A 13,857-nucleotide genomic window follows, 5' to 3' on the forward strand; every position below is an offset into this window, starting at 1 on the left:
ACACGCCGAGCCACGCCTGCATTTTTACTGGCACGCCTGCGTTTTTTTTCGCACACTCCAGTTGTGTCAGTTGACACCCAGAATCGCCCACTTCATGGCAAGCAGTGCGACTGAAATGCATCTCTAGACCCTGTGCAAAACTGCATCGTTCATTGTGCCCGTACGTCGCACGTGCGCATTGCGCCACATACGCATGTGCAGAACTGCCGTTTTTTAGCCTGATTGCTGGGCTGCGAACAAATTCAGCTAGCGATCAACTCGGAATGACCTCCTGAGAGCAATGTTGGAAGATGTGCATAGGTCACCTTACATGCATGCAGTAATCAGGCTCCACCAGCATACTGTACTTCCCAGTAATTAGTGACTTACTCGTGCTGGACGAACAGTGGTGACAACTGTCCTGGGCCACCACGCTGCTGTCAGTGCAGCAGAGAGGAGCCACAAGCCTGAGAAGCAGCACCGTGGGTCACCGCCTCAGAGGAGCAAGTTATTAAGGATGCTAGAGGAGGCGGTGGCCATTTTGGGAGGGACATTTTCAATAGTATAAAGGGGGCAGGCACGTACAGCACCCCCCACTGGTTGAGAAATCACCGATTCCTCTTTTATCACTTGTTTCTGCCATCCACAATGCCTACTATGGGGTATTTGGGATAGGGTATTATGGTTGGTTGATGGTGATGGGCTAGCAGTTGGTCCCCATCTAAGCTTTGAGCCAAGGGCGTAGCTACCATAGGTGCACGCAGTGCAACTGCTATGGGGTCCAGAGCTGAGAGGGGCCCACCTTCACTGTCAAAGTTACATGTGACCTATACATTTTCCCCCATTGGAGGTACATAGTGGCACTTACAAATGTTTGCCTTGGGGCCTACAAATATCTACTTTTGGCCCCTGCACCTTCTCTTTGTAATGTGGTTTAAAATAAACTGGAGGGCAATATATTGTGGCATCAAATGAACTGGGCACTGTAATGTGGCATAATATGAACACTGTAATGTGCCATAATATGAACTGGGGACACTGTATGTCATAATGTGAATTGGGGGCACTGTGCGGCATAATGTGTACTGGCAGTACTACAATGTGACATAATGTGAATTAGAGCACTACTATGGCTCATAAAAGAAAGTAGGGCACTACTATGGGGCATAAAATAAACTAGGGCACTACTATAGGGCATAAAATAAACTAGGGCCCTACTATAGGGCATAACATTAACTAGGGCATTACTATGGGGCATTAAATTAACACCTGCTGTGGAGAGGTGTCTCTCTAGAAGCATTGGAACGAGGGCCCCATCTAAATGTTGCTATGGTACCCACAAAGTTCTGGCTATGCCCCTGCTTTGAGTGCTGGTGGTGGGCTGGAAGTTGGCCCCCACCTAAGCCTTGAGTTGTTGGTGATGGGCTGGCAGTTGGCCTCATCCAGACAGTGAGTTGATGGTGAAGGAGGACTGCCAGTTGGTCCTGTCTAAGCTTTGAGTTTTGGTGATGGGCAGACAGTTGTTAGTGATGGGCTTGCAACTGGTCCCTCATCTAAAATTTGAGTTGTTAGTGATGGGCTAGCAGTTGGCCCCCATCTAAACCTTAAGTTGTTGGTGACTGGCTGGCAGTTGGGCCCTATCTAGGTATTGAGTTGATGGTGATGAGCTAGCAGTTGACCAACATCTAAGCTTTGAGTTTTGGCAATGGACTGGCAGTTCGTCCCATCTAAGCTGTGAGTTATTGGTGGTGGGCGGGCAGTTAGCCCCATATATGCCTCTAGTTGTTGGTGACGGGCTGGCAATTGGCCCCATCTAAGCTTTGAGTTGTTAGTGATGGACTGGTAGTTAACCCCCCATCGACACTTTTTATTGGATTATTTGCTAAAGATGAGAACTCTGTATGTAGGGCCGTCTTTTTATCACTGCCATACTTTTTACCTCCTATCAAAAAATAATTAAATAAAGCTGACCGTTTTCCTCACCAATGTCTTTGTGTCTTTATTGTAGATATGATTTTTCTTTTATTCATCTGGTGTAGAAATGTAGGCTGACATCAGCCGATACGAAGCTTCACACAGGAACGAGTTGTAATTTCCAGTACTGATCACTGAAGAGATATTGATATATTCTGGAACCCATTCTTCAAAAGTTTTATGAATAGCGGTGAAAAAACACTACAATGTCTGGTACTCAGGTATCAGGTTTCAACAACAGCACCAGAGGCGGCGCAAGCCGCTCAGAAAAGGGATGCAGTGCAGGGACGCGCCAGGGACTGGAGAGGCGCTCTTCCTGCGCTACATCCCTGTACTGAGCTGATGTCCCCCTGCTGCTGCTGCCGGCTGCTGTTGCGCCTGTCACACTCTATGACAGGCAGCGGCACCAGCAGCATGAAGCCTCCTCTTTCCTGCCCTGTGTCAGTGCAGTGTGCGTACCTAAAAGGGGCGGAGCTACATAGAACTAGGGGGCGGAGCTACACGGGACCAGGCTGAGCAGGAGGATGATCTGCTCCAGCTCTGGCCTACCAGACTTCCTTAGGTAAGAGGTTGGAAAGAGAGTGAGTGAGTGAAAGTATGTGTGTATATGTGTGTGTGTGTGTGTGTGTGTGTGTGTAATATATGCGTGACTGTATGTGTGTAATGTATGTACAGTGTGTGTGTGTGTGTGTGTGTGTGTGTGTGTGTAACTGTGCGGCATAATGTGTGTAAGCGTCATTGGTAAAGGGGGCGTTGCGTGTGTAAGCGTCACTGCTACAGGGGCGTTACGTGTGTAAACGTCACTGCTACAGGGGGCGTTACTTGTGTATGGTCACTGGTACAGGGGACGTTACGTGTGTAAGCGTCACTGCTACAGGGGGCGTTACTTGTGTATGGTCACTGGTACAGGGGACGTTACGTGTGTAAGCGTTACTGCTACAGGGGGAGTTACGTGTGTAAGCGGCTTTGGTACAGGGGGCGTTACGTGTGAAAACATCACTGGTACAGGGGGCATTACGTGTGTAAGCGTCACTGCTACAGGAGACGTTACGTGTGTAAGCGTCACTGCTATAGGGGGCGTTACGTGTGTAAGCGTCACTGCTACAGGGGGAGTTACATGTGTTAGCGTTACTGCTACAGGGGGCGTTACGTGTGTAAGCGTCACTGCTACAGGGGGCATTACGTGTGTAAGTGTCACTGGTACAGGAGACGTTACGTGTGTAAGCGTCACTGCTATAGGGGGCGTTACGTGTGTAAGCGTCACTGGTACAGGAGACGTTACGTGTGTAAGCGTCACTGGTACAGGGGGTGTTACGTGTGTAAGCGTCACTGGTACAGGGGGCATTACGTGTGTAAGCGTCACTGCTATAGGGGGCGTTACGTGTGTAAGCGTCACTGGTACAGGAGACGTTACGTGTGTAAGCGTCACTGGTACAGGGGGCGTTACGTGTGTAAGCGTCACTGGTACAGGGGGCATTACGTGTGTAAGCGTCACTGGTACAGGAGACGTTACGTGTGTAAGCGTCACTGCTATAGGGGGCGTTACGTGTGTAAGCGTCACTGCTATAGGGGGCGTTACGTGTGTAAGCGTCACTGCTATAGGGGGCGTTACGTGTGTAAGCGTCACTGGTACAGGAGACGTTACGTGTGTAAGCGTCACTGCTATAGGGGGCGTTACGTGTGTAAGCGTCACTGGTACAAGAGTCGTTACGTGTGTAAGCGTCACTGCTATAGGGGGCGTTACGTGTGTAAGCGTCACTGCTACAGGGGGAGTTACGTGTGTAAGCGTCACTGCTATAGGGGGCGTTACTTGTGTAAGCATCACTGGTACAGGAGACGTTACGTGTGTAAGCGTCACTGCTATAGGGGGCGTTACGTGTGTAAGCATCACTGGTACAGGAGACGTTACGTGTGTAAGCGTCACTGCTATAGGGGGCGTTACTTGTGTAAGCGTCACTGGTACAGGAGACGTTACGTGTGTAAGCGTCACTGCTATAGGGGGCGTTACGTGTGTAAGCGTCACTGGTACAAGAGTCGTTACGTGTGTAAGCGTCACTGCTATAGGGGGCGTTACGTGTGTAAGCGTCACTGGTACAGGGGACGTTACGTGTGTAAGCGTTACTGCTACAGGGGGCGTTACGTGTGTAAGCGTTACTGCTACAGGGGGCGTTACGTGTGTAAGCATCACTGGTACAGGGGGCGTTACGTGTGTAAGCGTCACTGCTGTAGGGGGAGTTACGTGTGTAAGCGTCACTGGTACAGGGGACGTTACGTGTGTAAGCGTCACTGGTACAGGGGGCGTTACGTGTGTAAGCGTCACTGCTGTAGGGGGAGTTACGTGTGTAAGTGTCACTGGTACAGGGGGAGTTACGTGTGTAAGCGTCACTGGTACAGGGGACGTTACGTGTGTAAGCATCACTGGTACAGGGGGCGTTACGTGTGTAAGCGTCACTGCTGTAGGGGGAGTTACGTGTGTAAGCGTCACTGGTACAGGGGACGTTACGTGTGTAAGCGTCACTGGTACAGGGGGCGTTACGTGTGTAAGCGTTACTGCTACAGGGGGCGTTACGTGTGTAAGCGTTACTGCTACAGGGGGCGTTACGTGTGTAAGCGTCACTGCTATAGGGGGCGTTACGTGTGTAAGCGTCACTGGTACAAGAGTCGTTACGTGTGTAAGCGTCACTGGTACAGGGGGAGTTACGTGTGTAAGCGTCACTACTACAGGGGGCGTTACGTGTGTAAGCGTCACTACTACAGGGAGCGTTACGTGTGTAAGCGTCACTACTACAGGGGGCGTTACGTGTGTAAGCGTCAGTGGTATAGGGGGCATTACGTGTGTAAGCATCACTACTATAGGGGGCATTACGTGTGTAAGCATCACTACTATAGGGGGCGTTACGTGTGTAAGCGTCACTACTACAGGGGGCGTTACGTGTGTAAGCGTCACTACTACAGGGGGCGTTACGTGTGTAAGCATCACTACTACAGGGAGCGTTACGTGTGTAAGCGTCACTACTACAGGGGGCGTTACGTGTGTAAGCGTCACTACTACAGGGGGCATTACGTGTGTAAGCGTCACTACTATAGGGGGCATTACGTGTGTAAGCGTCACTACTACAGGGGGCGTTACGTGTGTAAGCATCACTACTACAGGGGGCGTTACGTGTGTAAGCATCACTACTATAGGGGGCATTACGTGTGTAAGCATCACTACTATAGGGGGCGTTACGTGTGTAAGCGTCACTGGTACAGTGGGCGTTACGCTTGTAAGCGGCACTACTACAGGGAGCATTATGTGTATAAGCATCACTGCTACAGGGGGCATTATGTGCGCTGTCCCTTTGTATAGTATGGGAGGGCGCACATTTATATTCTGAGGGAGGGCGCCGAACACCCTAGCACCAGCCCTGAACAGCACCTAGTTGCACACTGGTTTGTTACTGCATAAAACTCACCATAGCATAGGATTGCTGTTTTACACCTTCTATATGCATATATAATGGTAACTATAGAGCTGGCACGTCCTATATATTATTATGGGGCTGATGGGCATTGGAAATAGACCTGGATATTTGCCCATATGCACCGCCACTACAGTGAGCTCCAGTTGGCTGCTACAGCACAGCGAGATCCAATGGGCGCTCAGGGCTAAAGTTGCAGCGTTACAACATGTTGTTAGCTTTCATGTCCAATACATCACAACGTTTTTACTATAAATAATAAAAAAAATTCAAAAATATTTGAGATTTTGACCAGAAAGAAACATGTGGAGACCAGGAAAACTGGATTTTGAAAGTAACATAATTGCCGTGGGTTGTCTAATTGCCATTTTGTCTCATTATGGTTTTCATGAAATTTATCATGAGTTGGAAATTTCCAATAAATATTTTGAATTCTAACTTCTTCTAATATTTTACCATGAATTAAAAGTAAAAACAGAAATTATGGCCACTGCCGGGCTTCCAAACCCATCATTATACCCACCGAATGGCTCAGCCAATCAGAGAACAAGAGGCACATAACCACAAGCTGGTGGGTAGGGCATGTAGAGGTCATATGACTGCAGCTAATGCCAACTGGAAGAGCAAGAGGTATGTACCCCAGCGATATAACTACATCCAAAACTTTACCAGGACTTTTTTTTTTCACCAACAATTTTCAGGAATTTTGATTGGAAACTGGGAAAACTAGAATTTAAAAGTCTAGTCATTATAATGCATAATTAATAATGGCTAATGAAAAGGTCACTTGATAAGTACTTACACAGTCAATGTCATCGGACATATTCAGAATCACATAGCTCTTGGCAGTCAAATGAAGCCAATCTTTGCAGATCACCTGCAAATAAACACATTTAAAATAAGAATTTACTTACCGATAATTCTATTTCTCGTAGTCCGTAGTGGATGCTGGGGACTCCGTCAGGACCATGGGGTTTAGCGGCTCCGCAGGAGACAGGGCACAATAATAAAAGCTTTAGGATCAGGTGGTGTGCACTGGCTCCTCCCCCTATGACCCTCCTCCAAGCCTCAGTTAGGATACTGTGCCCGGACGAGCGTGCATAATAAGGAAGGATATTGAATCCCGGGTAAGACTCATACCAGCCACACCAATCACACCGTACAACCTGTGATCTGAACCCAGTTAACAGTATGATAACAACGAAGGAGCCTCTGAAAAGATGGCTCACAACAAGAATAACCCGATTTTTGTAACAATAACTATGTACAAGTATTGCAGACAATCCGCACTTGGGATGGGCGCCCAGCATCCACTACGGACTACGAGAAATAGAATTATCGGTAAGTAAATTCTTATTTTCTCTAACGTCCTAAGTGGATGCTGAGGACTCCGTCAGGACCATGGGGATTATACCAAAGCTCCCAAACGGGCGGGAGAGTGCGGATGACTCTGCAGCACCGAATGAGAGAACTCCAGGTCCTCCTCAGTCAGGGTGTGCCCCTGACCAAGTAGCAGCTCGGCAAAGTTGTAAAGCCGAGACCCCTCGGGCAGCCGCCCAAGATGAGCCCACTTCCTTGTGGAATGGGCTTTTACTGATTTTGGCTGTGGCAAGCCTGCCACAGAATGTGCAAGCTGAATTGTACTACAAATCCAGCGAGCAATCGTCTGCTTAGAAGCAGGAACACCCATCTTGTTGGGTGCATACAGGCTAAACAGCGAGTCAGATTTTCTGACTCCAGTCGTCCTGGAAACATATATTTTCAGGGCCCTGACAACGTCAAGTAACTTGGAGTCCTCCAAGTCCCTAGTAGCCGCAGGTACCACAATAGGTTAATTCATGTGAAAAACAGAAAACACCTTAAGGAGAAATTGAGGACGAGTCCTCAATTCTGCCCTGTCAGAATGAAAAATTAAGTAAGGGCTTTTATATGATAAAGCCGCCCATTCTGACACACGCCTGGCTGAAGCCAGGGCTAATAGAATCTTCACCTTCCATGTGAAATATTTTAATTCCACAGTGGTGAGTGAATCAAACCAATGTGACTTTAGGAAACTCAAAACAACATTGAGATCCCAAGGTGCCACTGGGGGCACAAAAGGAGGCTGTATATGCAGTACCCCTTTTACAAACGTCTGAACTTCAGGCACTGAAGCCAGTTCTTTCTGGAAGAAATTTGACAGGGTCGAAATTTGAACCTTAATGGACCCTAATTTTAGGCCCATAGACAGTCCTGTTTTCAGGAAATGTAGGAAACGACCCAGTTGGAATTCCTCTGTAGGGACCTTCTTGGCCTCACACCACGCAACATATTTTCGCCAAATGCGGTGAAAATGTTTTGCGGTTACATCCTTCCTGGCTTCGACCAGGGTAGGGATGACTTCATCTGGAAAGCCCTTTCAGGATCCGGCGTTCAACTGCCATGCCGTCAAACGCAGCCGCGGTAAGTCTTGGAACAGACAAGGCCCCTGCTGGAGCAGGTCCTTTCTTAAAGGTAGAGGCCACGGTTCTTCCGTGAGCATCTCTTGAAGTTCCGGGTACCAAGTCCTTCTTGACCCATCCGGAACCACGAGTATCGTTCTTACTCATCTCCTTCTTATGATTCTCAGTACTTTTGGTATGAGATGCATAGGAGGGAACACATACCCTGACTGGTACACCCACAGTGTTACCAGAGCGTCCACCGCTATTGCCTGAGGGTCCCTTGACCTGGGGCAATATTTGTCTAGTTTTTTGTTCAGGCGGGACGCCATCATGTCCACCTTTGGTTTTTCCCAACGGTTTACAATCATGTGGAAGACTTCCCGCTGAAGTCCCCACTCTCCCGGGTGGAGGTTATGCCTGCTGAGGAAGTTTGCTTCCCAGTTTTCCACTCCCGGAATTAACACTGCTGAGAGTGTTATCACATGATTTTTCGCCCAGCGAAGAATCCTTGCAGTTTCTGCCATTTCCCTCCTGCTTCATGTGCCGCCCTGTCTGTTTACGTGGGCGACTGCCGTGATGTTGTCCCACTGGATCAATACCGGCTGACCTTGAAGCAGAGGTCTTGCTAAGCTTAGAGCCTTGTAAATTGCCCTTAGCTCCAGTATATTTATGTGGAGAGAAGTCTCCAGACTTGATCACACTCCCTGGAAATTTTTTCCTTGTGTGACTGCTCCCCAGCCACTCAGGCTGGCATCCGTGGTCACCAGGACCCAGTCCTGAATGTCGAATCTGCGGCCCTTTCATAGATGAGCACTCTGCAGCCACCGCAGAAGAAAACACCCTTGTCCTTGGAGACAGGGTTATCCGCTGATGCATCTGAAGATGCGATCCGGACCATTTTCCCAGCAGATTCCACTGAAAGGTTCTTGCGTGAAATCTACCGAATGGGATCGCTTTGTAAGAAACCACCATTTTTCACAGGACCCTTGTGCAATGATGCACTGATACTTTTCCTGGTTTTAGGAGGTTCCTAACTAGCTCGGATAACTCCCTGGTCTTCTTCTCCGGGAGAAAACATCCTTTTCTGGACTGTGTCCAGAATCATTCCTAGGAACATTAGACGTGTCGTCGGAAAAAGCTGCGATTTTGGAATATTTAGAATCCACTCGTGTTGTCGTAGAACTACTTGAGATAGTGCTACTCCGACCGCCAACTGTTCTCTGGACCTTGCCCTTATCAGGAAAGCGTCCATATTTCTTTTAGGAAGAATCATCATTTCGGCCATTACCATGGTAAAGACCCGGGGTGCCGTGGACAATCCAAACGGCAGCGTCTGAACTGATAGTGACAGTTCTGTACCACGAACCTGAGATACCCTTGGTGAGAAGGGCAAAATTTGGACATGTAGGTAAGCGTCCCTGATATCCAGTGACACCATATCGTCCTGGTTCGCTATCACTGCTCTGAGTGACTCCATCTTGATTTGAACCCTTGTATGTAATTGTTCAAATCTTTTAGATCTCACCGAGCCGTTTGGCTTCAGTACCACAATATAGTGTGGAATAATACCCCTTCCCTTGTTGTAGGAGGGGTACTTTGATTATCACCTGCTGGGAATACAGCCTGTGAATTTTTTTCCAATACTGCCTCCCTGTCGGAGGGAGACGTTGGTAAAGCAGACTTCAGGAACTTGTGAGGGGAAGACGTCTCGAATTTCCAATGTACACCTGGGATACTACGTGTAGGATCCAGGAGTCCACTTGCGAGTGAGCCCACTGCGTGCTGAAACTCTTGAGATGACCCCCCACCGCACCTGAGTCCGCTTGTATGGCCCCAGCGTCATGCTGCGGACTTGGCAGAAGCTGTGGAGGACTTCTGTTCCTGGGAATGGGCTGCCTGCTGCAGTCTTCTTCCCTTTCCTCTAACCCTGGGCAGATATGACTGGCCTTTTGCCCGCCTGCCTTTATGGGTACGAAAGGACTGAGACTGAAAAGACTGTGTCCTTTTCTGCTGAGATGTGACTTGGGGTAACAAAAGTGGATTTTCCAGCTGTTGCCATGGCCACCAGGTCCGATGGACCGCCCCTTTATACGGCAATACTTCCATGTGCCGTCTGGAATCTGCATCAGCTGACCACTGTCGTGTCTATAAACATCGTCTGGCAGATATGGACATCACATCTACTCTTGATGCCAGAATGCAAATATCCCTCTGCGCATCTCGCATATATAGAAATGCATCCTTAAAATGCTCTATAGTCAATAAAATATTGTTCCTGTCAAGGGTATCAATATTTTCAGTCAGGAAATCCGACCAAGCCCCCCCAGCGCTGCACATCCAGGCTGAGGCGATTGCTGGTCGTAGTATAACACCAGTATGTGTGTAAATACTTTTTAGGATATTTTTCAGCTTCCTATCAGCTGGCTCTTTGAGGGCGGCCGTATCTGGAGACGGTAACGCCACTTGTTTTTATAAGCGTGTGAGCGCCTTATCCACCCTAAGGTGTGTTTCCCAACTCGCCCTCACTTCTGGCGGGAAAGGGTATACCTCCAATAATTTTCTATCGGAGGAAACCCACGTATCATCACACACTTTAATTTATCTGATTCAGGAAAAACTACAAGTAGATTATTCCCACCCTACATAATACCCTTATTTGTGGTACTTGTAGTATCAGAAATATGTAACACCTCCTTCATTGCCCTTAACATGTAACGTGTGGCCCTAAAGGAAAATACGTTTGTTTCTTCACCGTCGACACTGAAGTCAGTGTCCGTGTCTGTGTCTGTGTCGACCAACTGAGGTAAATTGGCGTTTTACAAGCCCCTGACGGTGTCTGAGACGCCTGGACAGGTACTAATTTGTTTGCCGGCCGTCTCATGTCGTCAACCGACCTTGCATCGTGTTGACATTATCACGTAATTCCTAAATAAGCCATCCATTCCGGTGTCGACTCCCTAGAGAGTGACATCACCAATACAGGCAATTTGCTCCGCCTCCTCACCAACATCGTCCTCCTACATGTCGACACACACGTACCGACACACAGCACACACACAGGGAATGCTCTGATAGAGGACAGGACCCCACTAGCCCTTTGGGGAGACAGAGGGAGAGTTTGCCAGCACACACCAAAAACGCTATAATTATACAGGGACAACCCCTTATACAAGTGTTTTCCCTTATAGCATTTTCACATATGTAATCATATCGCCAAATAAGTGCCCCCCCTCTCTGTTTTAACCCTGTTTCTGTAGTGCAGTGCAGGGGAGAGCCTGGGAGCCTTCCTCACAGCAGAGCTGAGCAGGAAAATGGCGCCGTGTGCTGAGGAGAATAGGCCCTTTTCGGCGGGCTTCTTCTCCCGTTTTTGTGAGACCTGGCAGGGGTTAAATACATCCATATAGCCTCAAGGGCTATATGTGATGTATTTTAGCCATAAAAAAAGGTATAATACATTGCTGCCCAGGGCGCCCCCCCAGCGCCCTGCACCCTCAGTGACCGCTGGTATGAAGTGTGCTGACAACAATGGCGCACAGCTGCAGTGCTGTGCGCTACCTTATGAAGACTGAAAGTCTTCTGCCGCCTGTTTCTGGACCTCTGGACCTCTTCAACTTCGGCATCTGCAAGGGGGGTCGGCGGCACGGCTCCGGGACGAACCCCAGGGTGAGACCTGTGTTCCGACTCCCTCTGGAGCTAATGGTGTCCAGTAGCCTGAGAAGCAAATCCATCCTGCACGCAGGTGAGTTTACTTCTCTCCCCTAAGTCCCTCGTAGCAGTGAGCCTGTTGCCAGCAGGACTCACTGAAAATAAAAAACCTAACTTAAACTTTTATTCTAAGCAGCTCAGGAGAGCCACCTAGATTGCACCCTTCTCGGCCGGGCACAAAAATCTAACTGAGGCTTGGAGGAGGGTCATAGGGGGAGGAGCCAGTGCACACCACCTGATCCTAAAGCTTTTATTATTGTGCCCTGTCTCCTGCGGAGCCGCTAAACCCCATGGTCCTGACGGAGTCCCCAGCATCCACTTAGGACGTTAGAGAAATATAAATATACATTTATATCTATATCTATATAGCTACCAACCCAGCTATTATATATTATATATTAGGTTTATGTGTACCATAATAGGAACTGAGCACACTACAGTGTGTTTAACACATTTGTGGTGCTGGGAATATTTACACATTGGTAGTCATTCCGAGCTGTTCGCTCGTTGCCGATTTTCACTATGCTGCGATTTGTTGCTAACTGCGCATGCGCATGGTACGCAGAGCGCATACGCTAAGTTATTTAACACAAAACTTAGCAGTTTTGCTGGTGTTCGAGCGACGCTTTTCAGTCGCACTGCTGATCAGTGAATGATTGACAGGAAAGGGGCGTTTCTGGGTGGTAACTGAGCGTTTTCCGGACGTGTGCAAAAAAAAACGCAGGCGTGTCAGGGAAAAACACGGGAGTGTCTGGAGAAATGGGGGAGTGGCTGGCTGAACGCAGGGCGTGTTTGTGACGTCAAACCAGGAACTAAACGGACTGAGCTGATCGCAATCTAGGAGTAGGTCTGGAGCTACTCAGAAACTGCAAGGAATTATTTAGCAGCAATTCTGCTAATCTTTCGTTCGCTATTCTGCTAAGCTAAGATACACTCCCAGAGGGCGGCGGCCTAGCGTGTGCAATGCTGCTAAAAGCAGCTAGCGAGCAAACAACTCGGAATGAGGGCCATTATGTAGTCTATCTCTCTCCAAGGCTTAGGTGGTCATTCCGAGCTGATCGCTCGCTAGCAGTTTTTAGCAGCCGTGCAAACGCTATGCCGCCGCCCACTGGGAGTGTATTTTAGCTTAGCAGAAGAGCGAACGAAAGGATAACAGATCGGCTACAAAAAAAATTTGTGCAGTTTCTGAGTAGCTCTAAACCTACTCAGCGCTTGCGATCACTTCAGACTCTTCAGTTCCTGATTTGACGTCACGAACACGCTCTGCGTTCGCCCAGTCACGCCTGCGTTTTTCCTGGCACACCTGCGTTTTTCCGAACACTCCCTGAAAACGGTCAGTTGACACCCAGAAACGCCCACTTCATGTCAATCACTCTGCGGCCATAAGTGCGACTGAAAAGCTTCGCTAAACCCTGTGTGGAGGGGTGGTCTTCAGTATGCCGAATGTCGGGATCCCGGCACACAGTATACCAGTGCCGGAATCCCGACACCCGGCATAACGACATATATTCTCCCTCATGGGGGTCCACGACCCCCCTGGAGGGAGAATAAAATAGCCTACGCGCGCCACCGTGCCCGTAGTGTGGCAAGCGCAGCGAGCCTGCAAGGGGCTCCTTTGCGCTCGCCACGGTGTCGGTATGCCGGTGGTCGGGCTCCCGGTGCCGGTATGCTGGTCGCCGGGAGCCCGGCTGCCGGTATACCATACTACACCCTGTGAAACTACATAGTTCGTTGTAATAGTACGTCGCGCGTGCGCATTGCGCCGCATATGCATGCGCAGAAGTGCCATTTTTTTGCTTCATCGCTGCACATCGAACGAATGCAGCTAGCAATCAACTCAGAATGACCACCTTAGTACATAAAGCAGAGAGCTAAAGTACCAGCCAATCAGCTCCTAACTGTCATGTTACAGGGTGTGTTTGAAAAAATAAGAATTTACTTACCGATAATTCTATTTCTCGTAGTCCGTAGTGGATGCTGGGGACTCCGTCAGGATCATGGGGAATAGCGGCTCCGCAGGAGACAGGGCACAAAAAGTAAGCTTTTAGGATCACATGGTGTGTACTGGCTCCTCCCCCTATGACCCTCCTCCAAGCCTCAGTTAGGTACTGTGCCCGGACGAGCGTACACAATAAGGAAGGATATTGAACCCCGGGTAAGACTCATACCAGCCACACCAATCACACCGTATAACTTGTGATCTGAACCCAGTTAACAGTATGACAAACGTAGGAGCCTCTGAACAGACGGCTCACAACAAATAACAACCCGATTTTTTTGTAACAATAACTATGTACAAGTATTGCAGACAATCC

General features: G+C 48.8%; 1 protein-coding gene across 2 annotated transcripts in view; it reads right to left on the bottom strand.

Annotated features, from left to right (window-relative positions):
• The window catches only part of PODXL2 (podocalyxin like 2), a 103,823-nt gene that overhangs the window by 24,564 nt on the left and 65,402 nt on the right, over nt 1-13,857 (bottom strand). The window contains exon 5 of one of the 2 annotated variants that reach the window (XM_063941178.1): nt 6,217-6,291. The exons of the other annotated variant lie outside the window; for it this stretch is intronic. Within the exon in view, the coding sequence (XP_063797248.1) occupies nt 6,217-6,291 (75 nt within the window). The remainder of the gene's footprint in view (nt 1-6,216; nt 6,292-13,857) is intronic. 2 annotated transcript variants of the gene reach the window in all.

Source organism: Pseudophryne corroboree, chromosome 9 (genome assembly GCF_028390025.1).
Source record: "Pseudophryne corroboree isolate aPseCor3 chromosome 9, aPseCor3.hap2, whole genome shotgun sequence".
Lineage (NCBI taxonomy): Eukaryota > Metazoa > Chordata > Amphibia > Anura > Myobatrachidae > Pseudophryne > Pseudophryne corroboree.